Source organism: Cydia strobilella, chromosome 2, assembly GCF_947568885.1.
Source record: "Cydia strobilella chromosome 2, ilCydStro3.1, whole genome shotgun sequence".
Lineage (NCBI taxonomy): Eukaryota > Metazoa > Arthropoda > Insecta > Lepidoptera > Tortricidae > Cydia > Cydia strobilella.
In genome coordinates, this window is record NC_086042.1 from 16,902,903 (window position 1) to 16,924,855 (window position 21,953).

Consider the following 21,953-nt stretch of genomic DNA (forward strand, 5'->3'; position numbering starts at 1 on the left):
AATGAAGGATACTTGAAACGGTTTCGTATTCGCAAATGCGTACAACCAAATAATATTTAATCTGTTTGGTACGAGAAAAATTCCTAAACCCAAAAGCAGCACAAAGGCATTTAAATGGAGACGTTTAACCAAAATCGTTGACATACCTACGGCTGTGCCTCTCATGTAAATACACTTTGAAATCCTCTAGCCTACTGTATTCCTGTAAATTGGAAGTCTAAGAGTTATGATATAAATATATAAGTATTGTCAAATAGAATACAAACCATCAAATAAAACGTTTCTTCCTATGAAATCTGTAATAATTCCCGAACATCAAAGATTTCTAACCCAAAACGGAGAAGAAATCCGTTATTCTTTGTTGGCCGACTTAACAATCGAGCGTAAAAGCGATGGCGGCAAATCCACTAAAGCCAGATTTAGAAACGTCAGCCATGGTGAATATAGGTTAATTTCGAAACACGAAATTGGGTCAGTGATTTTTTTGTAGAAAATCTCTCACCTGGTAAAATTATAATCAACTCAACATACATGCTTCTTGATAATGATAAGATCGTATCGTATTTGTAATATGTATGCGTATGACGAATGTGTAACGTTTAAATAATCACCCCTTCGTTATAGTATGTATTCCACTCAAGCATTATAATAATTTGTTTTTTTTTTTTCATTGGATTAGAAATAACTCAAGTGACTGAGTGTAACCAGTGTCATAACAGGTCATTGACTATTTAACAAACATCTTTTTATAACCAGTTTCACAGACAGTCCCCTATGCCGAGGATGCATGGAGACAGAAGAAACAGCCTCTCACGTGGTGCTGGAATGAAGCGTAGTGGCCCCATACAGGGCAAAACATCTCGGATCCCCGAGAGACCTCCCCGAGGTCCTACTCGACATCAAAGGTTTAATAGGATTCCTCGAGGAGTTGGGCTGGCTGGACTACATGTACAGTCGAAAACAAAAATATCGATCCAGACAAATGGCTCAAAAATATGTGAATACGACTTTTTTGTCTAAGGTGTAAAAGAGCGTACACATATTTTTGAAACTTTGGAAATGTATATATATATTTATGCCCTTGACTGTACAAAATCACATACTCCTAAATACAATCCTGCAGCTACTCGTACGGCTACTCAATCAGAACAAAAAGAAAACGCCTTTGTTGCTTAAGTTGAAGACTACGGTTATACGGTACAACATAACTAACATATTGCATCATGGAAGTTACGCAATATAAGGTGCAATTTCTTCGAAACAATTACATCGTTCGTACCGATTTGTATAAAGACGCTTGAGCTTTCTTTTTTTTTAATTCTAATTCTTATTGTACACTAGCTGTTGCCCGCGACTTCGTACGCGTGGATTTGTATGTTGGTGGTTATATATTTTACATGAGTATAGAACATTATAACATTTAAAACTTTCGCGGTGTGAACACATATTAAATCACATTTACAAACGGGTCTATCGCGAATTTATTTTGTTACCTTTATTTACCGACGCTTCGACACAGGTTTCACTGGTCGTGGTCGCGGCTAACTGACGTCCCAGCAAAATGTCAAAACAGAGATTTTTGTGACTACCCCGAAAAGTGCATTTAAAGTTTGAGGTAGACATCGCATTTTCAAATCACCCACTACACATAAATGTTAATAATTGTCAATAGTCTGACGTTTGTAAATGTGATTTAATATGTGTTCAAACCGCGAAAGTTTTAAATGTTTTATTCATACAAACTTTTCAAACACGGTGCAATCAGTTTTCGTCTATTTTAATATATTGCCCTTTTATCAAGTTTCATGTTCCTAGCTTAAACGAAAACTTGTACTACATATAAACTTACATCCCATTTTTAACCCCCTTAGGGGTTGAATTATTAAGAACGTTGAAATATTTTATTTTTGTAATATTATACAATGCCTTTCTAAGAAGTTTCAAAGCATTTGTAATGGATTCAAACTTTCAACCCCTCTTTAACCCTTTTAGGGGATGAATATTTAAAAACGCTTAATTTACTTTTCTTCTATTCTAATAATATGCCTTTATACAAAGACTGAAGTCATGTACTCAAAAAAAGCATTGATCTCCATACAAACTTTTAACCTCTTTTTTACCACCTTGGGGATGAATTTTTAAAAACGCTGAAACTACTTTTCATGTATTCTAATAATATGCCTATATACAAGTTTTAAGTCCCGCATTTGATAAGATTTTTGATCTCCATAAAAACTTGCAACCCCTTTCTCACCACCTTAGGGGAACGCTGAAAGTAGTTTTCTTGTTTTTTAATAATATATCTTTTACCCAAGGTTCGAATTCATAGCTTAAAATAAAACTTGAACCCCATACAAAGTTTGGACCCTTATTTCATCCCCTTAGGGGATGAATTTTGAAAAACCCCTTCTTAGTGGATACTAACGTTATAAAAACTACCTATTGTGAAAAATTCTGCTCTCTAGGTCCAACGGCTGCGGCGGCGGCGGCTGGGCGTTGATTTAAGTGAGTCAGTCAGTCAGGACTTTTACGTTTATATATAGTACATATAGATTAAACACATCATGCGACTAATTTAACCGATAAATAACTTAAACCAATAATTCAAATTCCATTTTAAACTATGATGCGTGTTCGTTCGACGAGCATGCTAGACAAGCTATTTTTAGAATGCTTGATGTAGGTAAAGGTATGTCTTCAATAGTAAGTGTAGTCAGCCTCCATAGTCCCTGAATATATTACCGCCGGAGCCGGAAGAACAAAAACAATAATTACCCAGACAGCAAAGAAGTGTTTCTGAAATTATCTAAAGAACAACGTGTGCCAATGAACGTTATTAGGAGTCTCCAAACTACAGCCCCCGGGCCGGAATCGAAAAGAAAGTAGGGGTCTAGCCGTGACCCTCGGATCATAAACATTGGAGACCTCCGGATTATAGTACCTATAATAAACTTTTAAGCTAATTAACCAGTTGACAAGATCAGAAAAAGGTAATGATGATCATAAAAAAAAATTGTAACAAAAGCAAAAAAAAATCGGTTAACCTGTGAACAAAAGAATCCTTTGAACTGGCCCTCCGATCCCGGATAAAGGTTTTTCACAAAATCATTTTGATTTAGGCTTTACTTTAAAAAAATACGAGGTTGTTCATTTGAATATGCAGAGCAAAACGGCATAATACAGTAAAGCAGACAGCATAAAAACCAACAGGGCAACGGCATCGTTTTCCACCATGCATTCTCGGCCACGTGCTCACTGCGACACGCTATGCGCGCACGCACGTTAATCGCACTTATTTAATAACTAGCGCAACGCTTTTCTATTATTGTGATAATAATCTATTTTAGAAATTGGGGAAAGAAATTGCAATCTACATGAAATGGGGGATTGAGGGTACATAACATACAATACAATTAAGGGCCACTTGCGCGTTCCAGAGTTAGCCAAGTAACTCGGAGTTAGGCGTGTTTTAGTGTCACGCAGACCGTCCGTGCGGATTGCTCCGCACCTGACCAATATGTATTAAGTCCAGGGAGCGTTTAAGAGTGGTTCGCGCGGAAGACCGTCCGCGCGGACAGCTTTCTCATGCAATTTCGCGGTGCAGAGCGATCCGCACGGACGGTCCGCGTGACACTAAAACCAGCCTAAAAGATAACACTGTTCCAATGTCAAACCTGACCTCAAAAAACTAGTCTTATGCAACTTTTATATTAAAGTTACGCCTCAATTTGCCTGATAATTTGTGTAAGCAATTAAGCATATGCTCAAAATTGAATGATTGCCATTAGACTTTATCCAGGCGCTATTTTTTCCTCTAGCTGCGGTTACTAAGTCCACGCAGACGACGTCGCGGGCAAAAGCTAGTAAATTATAAAATAATTTAATGTAAGTAGATCTACTTATGTTCATCTATGGGCATTTTGCAGTGCGTATCTACATTTTCTGCATATAACGGTAACAACCTTATTATCTATTTCCACAACCATGGTACACTGGATATTTTATGTAAAGCATCTCGTGGGATATTGGACGAGCCGTTACGAAAACAATGGGAAACGAGACTGATTTCCGCGGAACTACTCCGATTAGAGCACTATTATATACATTCTCATTGGGGCACTGTACCGTACCGCAATTGTGTGAAATAGATTTCACTTTAATCCTACATAACTTAGTAGGTATACATAAGTAATAACAAAGATAGATATAACTCCGTAATAGATGGCTACAGTCTAAGGAAAAAACGTGCCTCGAAAATCACGAAAATTTGATTCTCGATCAGATGGCGCCACTAGTTTTGGCCTACTCTCGTATAGAGGGCGCTGACGGTTTCGTTTGTTATTTATAATTTTAACGCATATCAGTGAAAGAACATGGGTCAAAATCATATAAAAATAATTAATGCAAATAAAAAAATCATTTTTCTATATTTAAATACATTTTAACGTATTTTTATAAATCTTCATTTTTAGTTTTAAAGTATGTCGATAGATGGCAGTGAATTTACAGTGGTTAAAAAATTTACTATGACAGTACCGCTCTATCTTATTATATCCTCTTTGGTAATAATAATAATTAATAGAGGTATATGACTAATCAGTAAATTCACCAGGTATTAATATTTTAAATAGCTCTGCTTAGTTTGATATATTGTTTATTTAATTTCTATCTGTGAGTACCTGTAATTGGCTTTGTATTATTACCTAAATAAGCATAATGATTTTGTAGCTGTTGGTACTCCTTAAATAATAAAATAAACTTTACCCAGGTTGCAGTCTTGACGCTAAGCCACTGCAACGCAATACTCGCGATGTTACAATCAACGATAGACAGAACGATAGATAGATAGAACTTAAGAAGTGACATTGGGTAAAATGAGTAGGTACTAAAATGAACAGAATAACTAAACGAATACTTTTATTAGTCACCAAGTAAATAAAAAGTAGAAACATACAGCTGTTTCGTGAATAAAAATCTAATAAACACCGACAAATTAAGTTGTAAGCCCAGGGCAGATGTTTTCGTCCCACGATACCTGATGAAATCTACTCGGGGACTGGCTAGCTAGTTCCACATTTGAGTACCCATAATGGTATCTTGGTAATATTATAAAGGGCTTTTGTAATTCCACAGTCGTCCGAAGATAAACTGCCCCCTGTCATCTTTGTGCCTTATCTGTGACAAATGGCGGCAACGCAATCTACATTATGTAACGCTTTCGATTTTGTTATGGATTAACTGATGTGGGGCAGTGTGCCGTTTTTTCAAAGGATTTATATCTGTTTAGAAAAGTCTGCTTGCTAGCCAAATCTATTCATGATAGCAGAGTAAAAAAAACTATACTTTTACTTATGACCCAAAGACGGACATGTAACGTAAACTTTTGGGGGGTTAATGAGAAAATTAAAAATTACAGGAAAACCTATTAGAAATTTAGTTTTTGATCCGACCCCTACGGGCTTTTAAAATACATTTTTAAAACTCACGTTTCACATAAAAAAATACATTGTTTAAATTGTGTAATGTACGGAACCCTTGGAACGCGAATTCGACTCGCACTTGGCCGGTTTTCTAAAGCAATACCGCACAGACAATGCACCGATCTCATAACAAAGTGACATTCATGACATTCATCGGCTTATACAAAGCGTCTCACTCAAGTTTATCTTTCTACGTTATTATAGGTTATTATCTTGGTGTATGGTATGGTTGATGATAGTCGCTTAGATTACAAGGCGCTTTCTAGAGATCTATGTGTTAAACTTATGAATTCGACTTCTTGACAAAAAACTACCTCCCATACAAAAACGACTTTCAGTGCTTGGAGAAGGAAGTTTTCCTGACTACCTCACGTAGAAAAGAGTAAAAAAGTGTTTTTATGGTAAGATGACATCCTAATGTGCATAAAACAGCTTATAAAAATAAAAACACAATTGTGGCTTTGTAGCAGAAAGCGAGTGAATATTATCAAAAAAACCCTGGACAAAAAAATTAAAGATATGATGGAATATATTCGGCGAAAACTCACATACATATTGGAATATGATTATATTTTTGTTATATAGTACTTTATATACAGATTAAGCAGTAATTTTGCATGTACAACCAGCCTTAAAGTTTATAGTCTATGATGGTTCATTATTTTTAGTATGTGGGTATTCTTGCACTTTGTAGTTTTTCCTCAGTCACCCGTTGACCACGAACGCTGTAAAGGGTTCGAAACGTCGGGATGTATTATAAATTCAATATACGCGATATAATCCGTTTTCATAGTTTTATTTCATTAGTAACTATCGCAGTAACCGAAGACAATATTCAGTAATTTTATTTTAATAAAATTACTGCTTGAATATGTCCATTCGGTAAAAATATATACCAGATCATGCATGGCCGGGTTTTATCGTGTTTTAGTACGGGATGTGAAGGTTAGGGATTTAGGCAACAGCAAAAAATTTGTCATGTATACTGTTGGCTTGCACGTGGGGATATTAGCGATCTTAGTTTGAGTGCTAATGTTAACTCAGTTATAGTTTTTCAGTGTCATAATTATGTTTGCTAATACTGTATTTGTGGTTAAAATCTAGGTAGCGATTCCATTCAATTTCGTGACAAGATAACTGCTAACACGGAATGGGCCGTTAACCTACGACCTTTCGACACGGATTTATCGTATTGTGTTACTTTAATCCAATTGAAAGTAAAGCGATCGGGTTTCGAGTCACGAACGAGTGACATAGCTCTGCATACCTCAAATGTGCCGCCGCCACAGAAGTGAAACTAGCGGAGTAGCATGCATAACGTATTTATTTAAACACAGTGATATAAAAACATCCCAAGAATAGTATTTTATACAATCGCGAGCTAATAGAGAGCTTTTCAGTCGAGTGCCGTGTTATACTTTCAACTAGTTAGTAGAATCATATAGGTATGAAACCAAAAGTATACAGCTAAGATACGCGAGCTGCCGCAGCCCGCGATACCTTCATACTCGCCCGGCGCCCCCAGCGGGTTGGTCAACGACACCTCCTCATAACTCATGAGGCCCTGGTACCTGCTCCTTGCTAAATTCAATTTTAAGACAGTTTTTTTCTCGATTTTGGCCACCGTAGCCTATGGAGACTAACAAACAACGCTAAGCCGTTTTCGTAGGATATGGATGTTGCTATATGAAGGGTGTCACATGCGCGTTTCTGACTTATGAAGCAATTGTTTATACATACATGTAGAAAAACAATTAATTCATTAGCTTTTTTGCGACAACGACAATCAATAGAATAGTTACGGCTTATCTGATGTGTCGACGTCGACCGTATAAAGCATGTATTTATATACGTATCTGTGTAAAATGAACAATTGAACATTTCAAGCTGCTTTGAAAACAGGTCATTGTTTATTTATTATTGCACAATACATGTGAAAGTACAAATGGCGGACTTAATTCCTGAAGGCATTCTCTCCTAGTCATTGCATTGTTATGTTTACATTATCATGTTATTGTGTGCATGCACTAATACAATAGTGGTAGCACGTAAAATCGACATTTGTTACCCATGATGTTTTCGAAATATCTAGTATGTACAAACTATTTTTCTCAAACATGCAATGAAATATTTTTATGTACCTTTATAATATGCTTCGATTCGAAGTAGCGAAGTATAGCCCGTTTCGGGCGCAGTAGCTCGAACCGTCTTTTGTTTCAATGCACAACGTTTAAGGCTTGGTCAAACACAAGGCGGGACGCAGCGCCCCGGTCGCGCGGCGCGACCGCCGCTCATGCTAACAGGTTGGCGACGTCAGACTGCGTCCCGCCGGCCCCTTGCGTCCACGCGGCGCAGACGCGGCGCTGCGTCATGCCGTGTGTTTGGCCAAGCCTTTAGATTTTTATTTCTATTATCTACTTTTTTTCTAGTGGCGGGATGGCGGGATGGATAATAGACTAAAATATCCACGGTAAAGGGTCATCACTCATTATAGACGAGCTTGAATTAAGGATCTGAATCCTATTGTTGCATTAGATAGGTACTGAATAAATTCAGAGAGCTATATATTGTCCTTAGATCTGCTAGGGATTTCATCAGGATGAAGAACCAACTTTCCTTGCGGCGACGGCGCCGCCTACCTGGCAGTTTTTGTGTAGTCAAGCCTTTATGAATGTGCCGTTTCTCTAATACTCTGTAATTAAGTGAATTAGAACCAGAGACCATAGACAATATTCTTAATCCTCTAAATTCATTGTATAACCATATAAATTCAGATTCCTTCGTAATTTTAGCTAGTGTGTGATAGCCCTAAATGCGTGACATCAATAGCCCAGGCAAAGTACATCCGCGAAAAAAAACACATTTTAGTTGGAAAATTTAAAGCACTATACATGCATCGGCATGAAAAGGGCTTGCCAGCTTCATATCCCTATCATAGAGTAACTTATACTAGAGCGGTACTGTCATAGTAAATTTTGTACCCAGTAAATTCACTGCCATCTGTCGACACACTTTGAAACTAAAAATGAAGATTTATAAAAATACGATAGAATGTATTTAAATATAGATAAATGATTTTTTTTATTTGCATTAATTTTTTTTATGATTTTGACCCATGTTCTTTCACTGATATGCGTTAAAATTGTTAAATAACAAACGAAACCGTCAACGCCATCTATACGACTGTAGGCCAAAACTAGTAGCGCCCTCTGAACGAGAATCAAATTTTCTTGATTTTCGAGGCACGTTTTTTCCTTAGACTGTATCCATCTATTACGGAGTTATATCTATCTTTGTCCCTATCCTATAGTTTTGGGCCGGCAAGTCCAGGCCTCGGCAGTAATATATTTCTCATTTCTAACCTTGTTTTTTGTGATTCAATTTAACCATATTCTGTGTCCTATTTTTGCAAATTTTGTAATGTACTACTTAGACGCACATTATGTATTTCTTGGAAGGTATCCGTAAAGAAAACCAAGTGACGCAATGAATACCGATTCGTCCGAAGTCGAAACGTAGCCCTAACCTTTTAAGTTAGTTAATCGATATCGCACCCCTGGCATTGGCACCCCACGCGGGGGGTTGATACAATCATCGCTTTTTGGACTTGGGACTTGGACAGACCGAACCGTTTTATTAAAAATTGTGAGGTTATGGAAAATATTTTGTTACGTACAGCAATACGTACATACCCTGGTTATGGTATGTAAGTGGTTAGATTGCTTACTACTAATAGCCCCGACATAAGTAACGGGAACAAGCCGTATTTATATGGTTCAAATTCATGAAAGAGCCCATTCGGAGATAAAACGTTTTGTTATCTCCAAAGAAAATACCACCCTGATTGTACTCTGAATTTCACATAAATTTGAAATTTAATACTATCACGATAGTTGCTTTTTAGGGTTCCGTACCCAAAGGGTAAAAACGGGACCCTATTACTAAGACTCCGCTGTCCGTCTGTCTGTCTGTCACCAGGCTGTATCTCATGAACCGTGATAGCTAGACAGTTCAAATTTTCACGGATGATGTATTTCTTTTGCCGCTATAACAACAAATACTAAAAACAGAATAATATAAATATTTAAATGGGGCTCCCATACAACAAACGTGATTTTTTTTGCTGTTTTTTTTTCGTAATGGTACGGAACCCTTCGTCCGCGAGTCCGTCTCGCACTTGGCCGGTTTTTGTGTTTTTAAGCGACATGGTTGCTTTGGCACGTGCTAAAGACCGCTCTTAAAAGAAACAAAGGCTTTTATTTAACAGATTAGGGCCCAAGCCCGAAAAAATCATCTCAGATAGTTTATACTATACCTACAGTGTAAAGGTTTTTCAATTACAAAACTCTAAACGTCGTGACAATTAAATAAATCTAATGTTTACGCAATTAAGTTCAGTTTCTATAAATATACAAAGAAATAAGGTTTTAGAAATACTACGGTACTATTAAAAAGATACATTATTTTCGATAGTAACTAAATTGTTGATTTATACCGAGCCCGAAAATACCGGTTTCATGAACTCACCGGATGTGCAAAAACTAGTGAGGCAAGCATCGTAGCGGTATTACACGACATTTAGCAAGCAGTATAACAACTGTTAATTAGAATTATCGAGTGTTTGTTAATCGATAAAATATCGAATAGCTCTCATTAGTAAGTGCCAAACGGACGTGAGGATATTTAAGGGGTTTGGCATTTGATGGCTGTCTATGTCCACGGGAGAGTTTTAGGATATAAATCCTGATACGGGTCATGTGAGTTATGTCATGTATGTTATTTTATGAAGGTATATTTATTATTATGTTGATTGGCGTTCACAACTTAAATCTTTTTGAGATTGATTGAAAGTTAACATTGATTGATTGATTGAAGGTCAATAGTATTCTTTTGTTTATTAACAACAACACGTAATGGGATCAAGAGCCTGACACTCTTTGATAGAGAAAGATACTCTTATTGCGATTCCTATAAGAGGAAAGAGAAAATAGTGCCATGCTTTATCCTTATCACCGACCGGGTGGCATCATAAGGTAGGAGCCGTATGAGGCGATGGCGAAATACCGAAATTTATAAGAGTGAAAGAGAAAAAATCCTATGTTGCCCAAATTTTATATGAATATTGTTTCTCTTACCCCCGGTCGCGCGGTGGCGCGTCTATAACTACTTGTATATACTATGTCTATGAATGGGATAGATACGATCTTTTTGTAAGCTTGTCCTTAATACTCGTACGTACTCCCAGATAAATACTTAACAAGTAAATTCAAAGGTAAAATAATAGTATGCCTACACATACTCTACACTCTACCTCAAACTTTTTCGCTGACTTGGCTGTAGCATTGTAACTTGCACTGTGCACGGTAATTTTAGGTCAAATTATACTCAACACTTGTAGAGCGTTCCGCTACCGTCACATGGGCGTAAGGTAAAATTTTTATTCACTATCCATTATTCTTTATTATACAATAATTCTTGTAGTAACGAAACGGCCAAACCACATATTTTGACTAAGGTGTAGAGTTTGTGAAGTTAGGGCTTGTAGAGTTAGAAGCTTGGCTCTACAAGAGATCTGATAACTTTTTGACAGTGCGAGCCTTATGGTTTCGTCTTGGCAACATTTTAGATGAAAATGTTATTGGTGGGATTTCACTTCTTTTTGTAAGTTGCTTATGACAACCTTCCATCAAATTTAAAGGGCTGGGCTGGGTTTACTATAAAAAAATCCTGAAGTACGTATCTGGGGGCATCTTTTATACCATCTTTTTACTGCTTCCCCATACAAACTTCAACCCCCTTTTCCCCTCTAACGCACTTTTCCACCCCCTTTTCACCCTTACGGGGGTTAATTTGGGGTTGAAAACTATTCTATATAAGGATATGGAATAGTTCTCAACCCCAATGGGGAAGGCCCCATAAGCCCATAACCCATACCAAAAACTATCTATGTAACCTACATACCAAATTTCAACTCAATCGGTTCAGCGGTTATCGATTCCCCATACAAAATTCCACCCCCCTTTTCACCCCCTTAGAGACTAAAAATTTCAAGTTTTTTAATTTTTTTGTTTGTGTACCAAGACCATCTTTACCAAATTTCAGCTTCCTAGGACCTCAGGGAAAGTTGAAGCAAAGTGGAAGGAGGGAAGACCAAGGAGAGCGTACATGCATCAAATAAAGGAAAAACTCAACGTCGTGTCGTATCAGGCTGTCAAAGAGAAGGCATAGGACCGCGAAACATGGAAATTGCTCCACCGACAAGAGGCTTACTCTTAAGTATATGATGATGATGAGGACCTCAGGAAGTACCTTAAAGGTTTTGATAATCATCAGTGAGTAAGTGAGTCAGTGACGAAATCGGGTTTTTTAAATAAGAATAAAATCCAAGTATGCTAGCTATGCAATTGAAATTTTTTAAGCTTAATAAGTCCACTATCCATCATATCCCGAGAATTTTGTTTACCTGGTATAATCCAAACACAAGTTATGAGGGTTCAAAAAAACGACGAAGCGCTTCGAGAAAAGGTAGGTAGTGCCCTTGCGCTTCGCTTTGCTCGTCTTGGCAGGGGCACTGCCGTGCCCCCAGATCTGGTGGTTACAATTGGTAATTATGACCGCTAAAATTACATCGCATTGACACATGATAACTGCGAAACGTTAATCGTTCCGTCAGATGAGGTCGCCGTAAGCCATCCTTAGTCGCCGTAAACCTTAGTCATGACAGTAATTTACATTCAATAAAGTAATCTCATCTCACTGTCCTCAGTCCTTCCAAAAACAAAAAATAATAATTACAAAAGTAAGCCACTCTCTTCCCATTGTCGCTGACGTCACAGGACTACAGGACGACAACAGCCGCGCAATTCTGGCACAGAATGCATTGTGCAGGTCGTCCCAGATTCGCGGGAAACCGGTATAAAGTGGGCTTTAAGCAAGTTCGCCAGACGCTAGTGGCGAAATTAAGCAATTCTGAGATTTATATTTTAAGCTATACTAAGTTAACAGTTATTACGTTACACATTAGGACGAGAATTTGAGCCAGGTGTATAATACAGATTAATCTAGTTTAAGAATGGGGAACCTGCCTTCAGAGATTCAGACTGTCCCCATTGCATGCTGACTAAAATACGACATTTAAATTTTATATTTCATCTTAGGTGATTAATAGATTTAAATTTATATATTAGCAAATATGACTTTTTAATAGGGGATAGGGCACTCTATAAGCTTGTCTAGTCACAGAGGATTTTGGGGAATCAGTTATTGCGGTCATAATAAATATATTATTAAAACATATTTTTAATACAGTTGCTCAAAAAGTGCTACTTTACGTAGCTGTTTAGCGTGCGGAAAGTTGGTTTTCGCGAACTAGTGCTTTTTACTTTTCCAATTTTTTTAAATTTATTCTTGTTCCAATTCATGACTACTTATTGATGAGTGTAATATTAGTTTCCTTTAAACGTCGTAATCAACATAAAAACCTACTGTTAATGTAAGAATACGAAAAATATACATATTTCATATTTTATTACTTACCTCTTCATCATTATAACACGTCTATTTTTTTAATATTAAATATTGAAAAACCCGTTCTTAATAAGTTGTCTGAATGGAACGGAACGCCTGTCAAAGAAGAGGCGTTTTTTCTCTCTGCTTTAAGTTTCCAAAGGCAACATTCGATATTGTTTTTATAAATGTACGATACACAAATAATCGTAATTAACCATATTTGGGTAATAATAGTACAATGTTTTATATTTACAATTGTTTTTGTCTTATAGAGAACATGCATTTAAAAAAAAACTTTCATTGAAGTGGGTTCAATAATAATAACACCCAGCTAAAAACACCTCTTCATAATGTCAATGTCAATGATGTCACAAAATTAATAATATAAAAGTTTCAAATTTCTTACTTGTTGTTTTTCTTATTTATTCGCAACTGTATTAAAAAACGTCGTTCGATACACGCGCGGAAATGTCATTCTACACTCGTGAAGTAATGCCATACTTTCCGCACTAGCATCGAAATGTACTATTCTATGCAAAGAACATGAACTAGCTTTCCTCTCGCCATTTTTGTTAAATACACCGGGAATATCTTTCCGGTACACAAAACTTAATTTATTTCACATCATGTAGCAATCGCGGATCAGGTCCATGCTTAGCGCATACACTACTTTTTATGTCGACTTTCACATACACTAATTACCTTTTTTAATTGTATATGGGTAAGATGGCGTAGCTGTCAGGTGTAACAGCTCCTCCTTACAGTTTATAATTTTAAAATATTCCGCGTGGAAAACAACGCGAGTTTATGGGATATTAGGTAAGATAATATCTAAATTATTAACAATAGCCGTAAAACTTCTTTAGTAGCATAAAAAATAAAAATGTTGCAGCATTATGTTAAATTCTATATATTTTTTTGTAAATCAAATATAAAAGGATACGCGACATGCGTATTCCATTCGTCTCGTGTTTAGCTACACAGTATATACCTAATTATGATGACCATGTGCGACATCCTTCAACTAAAGGAACTTGACATTAGCAACTATTGCATTATTATTTGTGTTGTGTTGTGTACCGTTCTATATAGACTCCAGAAATAAAGCAATGTTCTACTAGAAAACCTCCACGCAACTTATCGCATTAACCGTCTGAATAAGGTGGTGATGGTGACTGGTGAGGCTGTAACTCAAATTTTAAATGGTAACGGCACCAATCATGCGTTAAGGGAAAATTTTGAGGATTTTTTGATATTTCACTGATACCTGATAGCTTTGTGCGTTATGTGTTGAATTTTCTATTCATATTTTATGTTTTCGACGTGTTCAATGAAATACACCGTGTCCAATAAGTCCTTGGCTCTAAAGACATACGGATTTCAGGCCATCAATTTCTTATTTTAAGAGAATCGGTGCACAACATTTTGAGGGTGGATCTTGGATGCCATGCTTATAAAAAACGCAAAGTACATGGCATTTCCGAAGCGACCAAGAAAAAGAGAGTGCAAAGACCTATAGCATAATACTTTGTTGGCACGCAGGTGAAAAGTTTGTTTTTTCTGAAGAGAAACTGTTTGTGTTAAAACAGCCTCATAATGCCCAAAATGATCGATTAATAAATAAATAAATAAATAATAAATATTATAGGACATTCTTACACAGATTGACTAAGTCCCACGGTAAGCCCAAGGAGGCTTGTGTTATGGGTACTCTGACAACGATATATATAATATATAAATACTTAAATACATAGAAAACACCCATGACTCAGGAGCAAATATCTGTGCTCATCACACAAATAAATGCCCTTACCGGGATTCGAACCCAGGACCATCGGCTTCACAGGCAGGGTCACTACCCACTAGGTCGATTGTGGAGATAGAAGACATTCCGGTCAACCAGGATAATTAATGTTCCTAGTTTCCAGAGCTCACCATCGGTCATGGGGTGGGGTGCAGTATGTAAGAGGGGTAAACTACCTTTAGTATTTATAGATAAAGGCGTGAAATTTATGCACTAGGTTTTGGAGAAGTGTTGCCCCAAATTTATAATGTATGTTTGGGAATGAATATTGTGTTCCAACGAGACGGGCGGAGCTCCTTCACACACGGCAAATGCTGTTCAAGCTTGGTGTCAGGCTAATTTGAGATAATAAGAGAATATGACATATTTTTTACCGAAACATGAATGGCCACCCAGTTCTCCAGACTTGAACGTATTAGATTATTTTGTATGGTCGTACATGTTTTTGAAACTACATGATTATAAAATCATAAACCTGGATCATTTCAAAAAGGTTATCGAGCGTATTTGAGACGAAATGCCAATGGAAATGGTGCGTGCTGCGTGTGATTCATTCGAGAACCGTTTGAGGCTTTTTTATTCCGAAACATTTGTTGTAAATATATTATATAAGTGCGCCATTAATAAAATATAATTTTAATTGTAGTAACTATTCGTACATTTATTTTATTCAATATTTGTACTGTATTCGGACTTATTGGGCACTGTGTATATTGCATAATTAACAAAAATAACGTCCATTATAGGGGTGTATACTGTATTTTCATTTGCGGATAACATGTATTGTCAGGACATGGATCAGGATCCATGTGTAATATAATTATATTTTCATATCACCTATTCGAAAAGGGAACTTTTCTTCCCTGCTAGGAGGGATCAAAGTGGCACTTTTCTGTTCAAGGACATTTTGTTGCCAGTATGAAATATTAACACAAAGACATATGAAATTAGTAGGCATATTATCGATTACAATTTCTTTATAATTGATTACGTGCATACAATTTTCTAAATTAAATAATATTTTGTTGTAATTGTAAACAATAAATGTAATTAGCACATTTTAAATTAATTAATAGCATATTTAAATTAAGTAAATTAATTAATTAGCGTAATATTTACAAAGAAACGTAAAAAACATTAGTTTAATCATTTAATTTTTATTTTGAAGTTTTAGGTCTTAAACGCAGCCATACTTGTCTATGCAATTTAAAAAGTTTATATTTAAAAAGTTTTGTACAAATATTTCACAAAGCATAATTATGCGGTTCTGTATTGTGTATAAATTTGTAAATACTTAGTTTAAATCAATAACTTTATAATAATAAATATAAGTGACATTCTACATGACATTAAAGCTCTCCAAGGGGCCTCTACGTGTTGGATCTATATCCCCACGCAAGCCTATCAAAAGACCGGGATTTATAGGCCCGTGATATCGAAGGAAATATAAGTGATATCAGTCTTCATAGTGTTCTTCCGAAGATTTGGTTCAAAGGGGTAAGAGCTAATTTGTTACCAGAAAAATCTACAAAAATAATAATGTACTTGATTTTCATTGTATCATTTTAGGTGTTTGATGCTGTCTTTGAAAAGATATTAGGTACATAATTATGAGCTGTAGGTACTTTTAATTTGTCAGTACAGTCACGTCTGAAAATATCGATACGGACAAAGTGCCAGAAGTATGTACCTATACAAAGGTCGTGTATACATATTTTGGCACTTTGTCCGTATCAATCTTTGCTTAAAATAATAATGTTTTGAAACCTAATATATGTATGTAATTTCCTCATAGGTGATGTGAAAAGCAGTATGTGTCACATGGTAGCAAAATTATTTTCACCTTGGGCGTTAACACTTGAATACCTCACTACGCTCAGGATTCTATGTTAGAATCCTGTTTTTATCAATACGACTTCATATGAGAGCTTCGAACGATATTGCAATTATTTTGCCAATGCAGTAACTTTTAAAAAGAAATAAATTAGTAGTAACAATGTAACTAGAATAAATAACTTTAATTGTTAGCTTACAAGCGAAATCAGTAGCCTTTTTTGATATTGATTGTATGGAAATAATAAGGTAATTATTCCGTTTATATGAACCTCATAGTTTTAAAAATTCACATAACCAAGTCTGTGTTTATCCCTAATCCCGTGATTATTATTAGCTACCACGTGTACAGTTTCCGTTTACACAAAACACGTAATAAAACAGTGTTTAACCTACTCCAACCCAGATATTGATATACAATGTTTATATTTAATATGATTTTCACTAAGCTACTTACGAAGTTATCTGAACCAGAGTTCGCAACTTCGCATGCTCTTCAAGTTAAAGACTTCGGCTAAGAGCGCTTTCTCGGGATCGGTTTGGTAATGGCAAAGATAGATATAACTCCGTAATAGATGGATACAATCTAAGGAAAAAACGTGCCTCGAAAATCACGAAAATTTGATTCTCGATCAGATGGCGCCACTAGTTTTGGCCTACTCTCGTATAGAGGGCGTTGACTGTTTCGTTTGTTATTTATAATTTTAACGCATACCAGTGAAAGAACATGGGTCAAAATCATAAAAAAATTATTAATGCAAATAAAAAAATCATTTATCCATATTTAAATACATTTTAACGTATTTTTATAAATATTCATTTTTAGTTTTAAAGTATGTGGATAGATGGCAGTGAATTTACAGTGGTTACAAAATTTACTATGACATTGACAGTACCACTCTATCTTATTATATCCTCATTGGTAATGGTTACATCGTACATGTTAGGTTAGTATTTTATTGTTAATTAATTATTTATTTATTTATTTATTTTATGTTATTTCATTTCTTCAAGTTTTTTAGGTTACATTTAAATCACTTCTTGGGTGAGTGAACCAGTCGTTGAGTGATTTTCTATCGGCCTATGCAACTAATTAGCTGGCTAACTTACTTATTTATAATAACGGTACAGGTATCATAACAGTTGCCCAATGCGATAGTGCTCTCCTTGACAAGGAGAGCAAGAAAGTAGGACTGCACATGAACACATCTAAGACAAAAGCTATGACCAACAGTCGAAGAAGATCAATAAATGTGGCAGGGACCGAAATTGATTATGTTAATGAATACATTTACTTGGGAAAACACATATCCTTTAGCCCATCTAACAACGAGGAAGAAGTGGACAGACGCATAAACACAGCCTGGAAAAAGTTTTGGTCCCAGAAGGAAATCCTGAAAGGCGAATACAGCATAGCCCACAAGAAAATCGTTATGGACACCTGTATCCTGCCAAGTCTAACTTACGGAAGCCAAACTTGGACATACACAAATAAAGTGCGTAAAGCTATAACGACCTGTCAAAGATCGATGGAGAGAAGTCTATTAAATATAAGAAAAATACAGAAAATTAGAAGCGAAATAATACGTCAAAAGACCAAACTTACAGACGCTCTTCAACAAACTCTTCATCTAAAATGGCAATGGGCAGGTCATGTATCCAGATATCGGGACAAAAGATGGACACTGGAAGCAACAAAGTGGACTGGACCTGTAGGACGGAGGCACTCAGGAAGGCCCAAAAAGAAATGGATAGACGACATCTCCTCCGTCGCAGGAAAAGACTGGCTCCAAAAAGCCCAAGACAGGGATGAGTGGAGAAAAAGTGAGGAGGCTTTTACCCAGCAGTTGGGATCTGCAGTCAGCCCCAAAACAAAGCCAAAGTAAAAACACAAAAACAAGAAAAAAAACTTGACTGTAGAACAAACAAAGCTTAAATAAATAAATAAATAAATAATGCGATAGTGAAGCACATATTAGTCTGTTCGGAAAGAGTCGTGGAATGTATTGGGCCCCATACATTCCACACTCCTTTCCGCACAGACTCTAGTAATCCAGAGACATATACCTAAAACCAGATGGCTGCGACATACCTGCATACGTTAAATTAAGATCCTATTCTGATGAGTAAAAATGATGATGATGAGTGATGAGTTTTGATAAATGTAAAATTTATTACGCCTCCAAAATTAAGAGTTCTATGACAATATTATTTTGTTGCTTATTATCCCTCGAGAGACTTCGAGAAATTTGACCCTTCATAAAAACTTCAAACTAACATTGTACCAGCATCTGAATTCGCAGCACGATCCTGAAACTTAATACGACCTTTAACCTAAGCTTATGGGTCACCTTGAACTAACCCTTAGACATGTTTAATCCCACTTAACATTTAACACGCATGCAGACAATCTGAACCTTACGCATTTAGGAGTAGTGTTCAGTTTCCGTTGTTTCGCAATAGCTGCAACGTTTAAATTAGGTACAGTGATAAATTACCCTCATCTGCTCGTTTATTCTTAAACCTGAGGCAATTTACATGAAAGGTAAAGATGGCGATATTAATCACTTGATTTTAAAATCGTTTACAAACATTATCATCTTCATCATCTTCCTAGTGATGTCCCTGATTTTTTGTTACGCCTCCTGGGAGGGTCCGTTCGGCAACTACGTTCGGTCCGTACATAAGCGACTGCCATGTGAACATCCAACCCAGAAGGAAAGTTAGGCCTTATGGGATTAGTCCGGTTTCCTCACGATCTTTAAGTTCACTGAAAAAAGACTGGTAAATATCAAATGATATTTCACAGTTTTTGGACGTAAGTTCCGATCCGAAAAGCTCATTGGCCAGGATTTGAACCCGAGGCCTCCTTTATCCGTATCCAAAGGGTGAAAACGGAACCCTATTACTAAGACGTCTGTCAGTCCGTCTATCTGTCTGTCACCAGGCTGTATCTCATGAACCGTGATAGCTAAACAGTTGAAATTTTCACAGATTATGTATTTCCGTTGCCGCTATAACAACAAATACCAAAAAGTACGTAACCAGATGGCAAAATCAGGTTTTACAGAGATTGAGAACCTTAAAAATATTATAGTTTAACTATCTCTAAACAAGTCATCAGGAATTAAAAAACAAGTTTATATAACCTACTTAGATAGCTAATAATTAAAACCTCTAATTGTTCGTAATAGTGTACTTAATTACATGAAATGTTTATTTTCTGTCTAAATAGAGCGCAACCGGTGGTTGTAAAACTTACTTAGTTGTAACAGCAAAAACAGAACCGATTTTGATGGAATAATGACACACCATGTGACGGATTTATTAACATATTTTAAACTAAAGCCGTATATTATGAAATTCATGAATTGGGTTAGTAAGAACTCCGCAAAGTAAGCATCAGTACTGAATGGGACACCATATATCAACAATCACCATATCATAATTATATTAATCTTTAGTTGCTTCCTATGACTGTGAGGTCACTGTTTAGTAGGGTAGTCCAAAAAAAAAATTTTTAATGTTTGGTCTCAACTCAACATGGTTCTTCTTAGCCAAAAATTTATAAAAATTATGTAAACCAATTTTGAGAACAATCTAACATTATTTAGAGGTGAGATTTGGCTTAAAGGGCTGGCATCCAGGCATTAAAAAAACAAAAATTTGACACAATTCTAGGGATTGACAGGGCAAGCTATGCTGGCGCCATCTGCTAAACACTTCGGCAGGCCAACCCCATTGTTTGCTAAAAGGTTACAATTTTTTGGGAATGTTGAAATTTGTAAACGCTACGTTAAGGAAATACTTAGCAGGCTTTTCCATTTCTAAGATTTTTCATAATACTATCTAAGAGTTTATGAAATTAGCGAATTTATCTAAAACACCACTAAACATTGTGTGGCAATGTTTTTTTTTCTGTTTGTAGGTATGTGAAGACATTTATTTGGACTTGCATGCAAATAAATTTGTTAGAACTGTTGTTTAGAATTAAAACAACAGTTTGTTGTTAGTTTATCTTAAGGAGTTTTGAAGTGACTTATAATAAGATTAATAAGTCACTGAACATGATATTTTGTTACTCAGCTGAAACTATGCCACAAATGCTGGTGAAAATAATTGATGGTTACAAGCCGTATTAAGAGCAACTGATAAACATAATTCCGTTCGATTCGAACGGTTTAGCGGGGCATGGAAATCTGGGGCGACCGGTCCAGGCGAAACTACGCGACGCAAGATGTAACTAAAAACTATTGAAAACCATGACCTACCTTCATGTCCGACACGATCTGCTGGTACAGGCTCCATAGAGGCGAACAATCCTTCTCCGTGGTTCCCTCCATTGTCAAAATAACACAACAAAAACACAGAAAACACGATCAAACACAATAACGAATCACATCCGAGAACGCGCCATTACGATCCTCCGACAACTGTTGCATTTTCATAATTGTTTCACGCTGCACATACGCTTAGCGATTACCTACATTTCACATAACGTTTCAAGAAACAATAGAAACGTTAGAAAACGATATGCTACAAATCAATATTTTTATAAACATGAATACCCTCAACCCCTCAGTGTCTTGGCAAGAAGAAGAAAAAATAACACTGTTTCAGTACGGGTACCACTAGAAACACATGGAATATTCACGCTGTATTTAATTGAAGTTAATTAACAGCATATTCATTCAAGAAAATACTGCTTTCGAGTTATTTTAATACACAAATATACGATTCAAAATTAGAACAGACGCGGATCCTCGCAATGGAGCGACAAGCACATCGGCCGGAGAAGGTTTGTTACGATTCGTCAATTTTTGTCGCAGTGTTGCTAGAATTATTAGAAAAAAACCGTTATAACGTTATTATTGTATCGTTTTAATGCCCAGTTTTATTACTTATCTTGGTCTTTTTAGTGTTCCGTACCCAAAGGGTAAAAACGGGACCCTATTACTAAAAGGGGTCCACTGACTATCAGTCCGCCGGACGATATCGGCCTGTCAATTAGACAAAAATTGGACAGTTCCGAACAACTGACAGGCCGGTATCGTCCGGCGGACTGATAGTTACTGGGCCCCTTAAAACTCCACTGTCCGCCTGTCTGTCACTGTCTGTGGCTGTATCTCATGAACCGTGATAGCTAGTTGCAATTTTCACAAACGATTGGGGGGGGGGGGGGGAATAGTAATTTTTAGGGTTCCGTACCCCACATGTAAAAACGGGACCCTATTACTAAGACTCCGCTGTCCGTCTGTCTGTCTGTCACCAGGCTGTATCTCGTGAACCTTGATAGCTAGACAGTTGAAATTTTCACAGATGATGTA

General features: G+C 36.5%; 1 protein-coding gene across 4 annotated transcripts in view; it reads right to left on the reverse strand.

The window, feature by feature from the left end:
• Window positions 1-21,443, reverse strand: part of LOC134752265 (protein MTSS 1) — a 192,531-nt gene extending 171,088 nt beyond the window's left edge. For 3 of the 4 annotated variants that reach the window (XM_063687915.1, XM_063687909.1, XM_063687900.1), the window contains exon 1: window positions 20,898-21,443. In XM_063687915.1, the coding sequence (XP_063543985.1) occupies window positions 20,898-20,969 (72 nt within the window). In that variant the 5' untranslated portion in view covers window positions 20,970-21,443. The remainder of the gene's footprint in view (window positions 1-20,897) is intronic. The other variant, XM_063687923.1, reaches the window with a different exon arrangement.
• Between the last annotated feature and the right edge of the window lie 510 nt (window positions 21,444-21,953).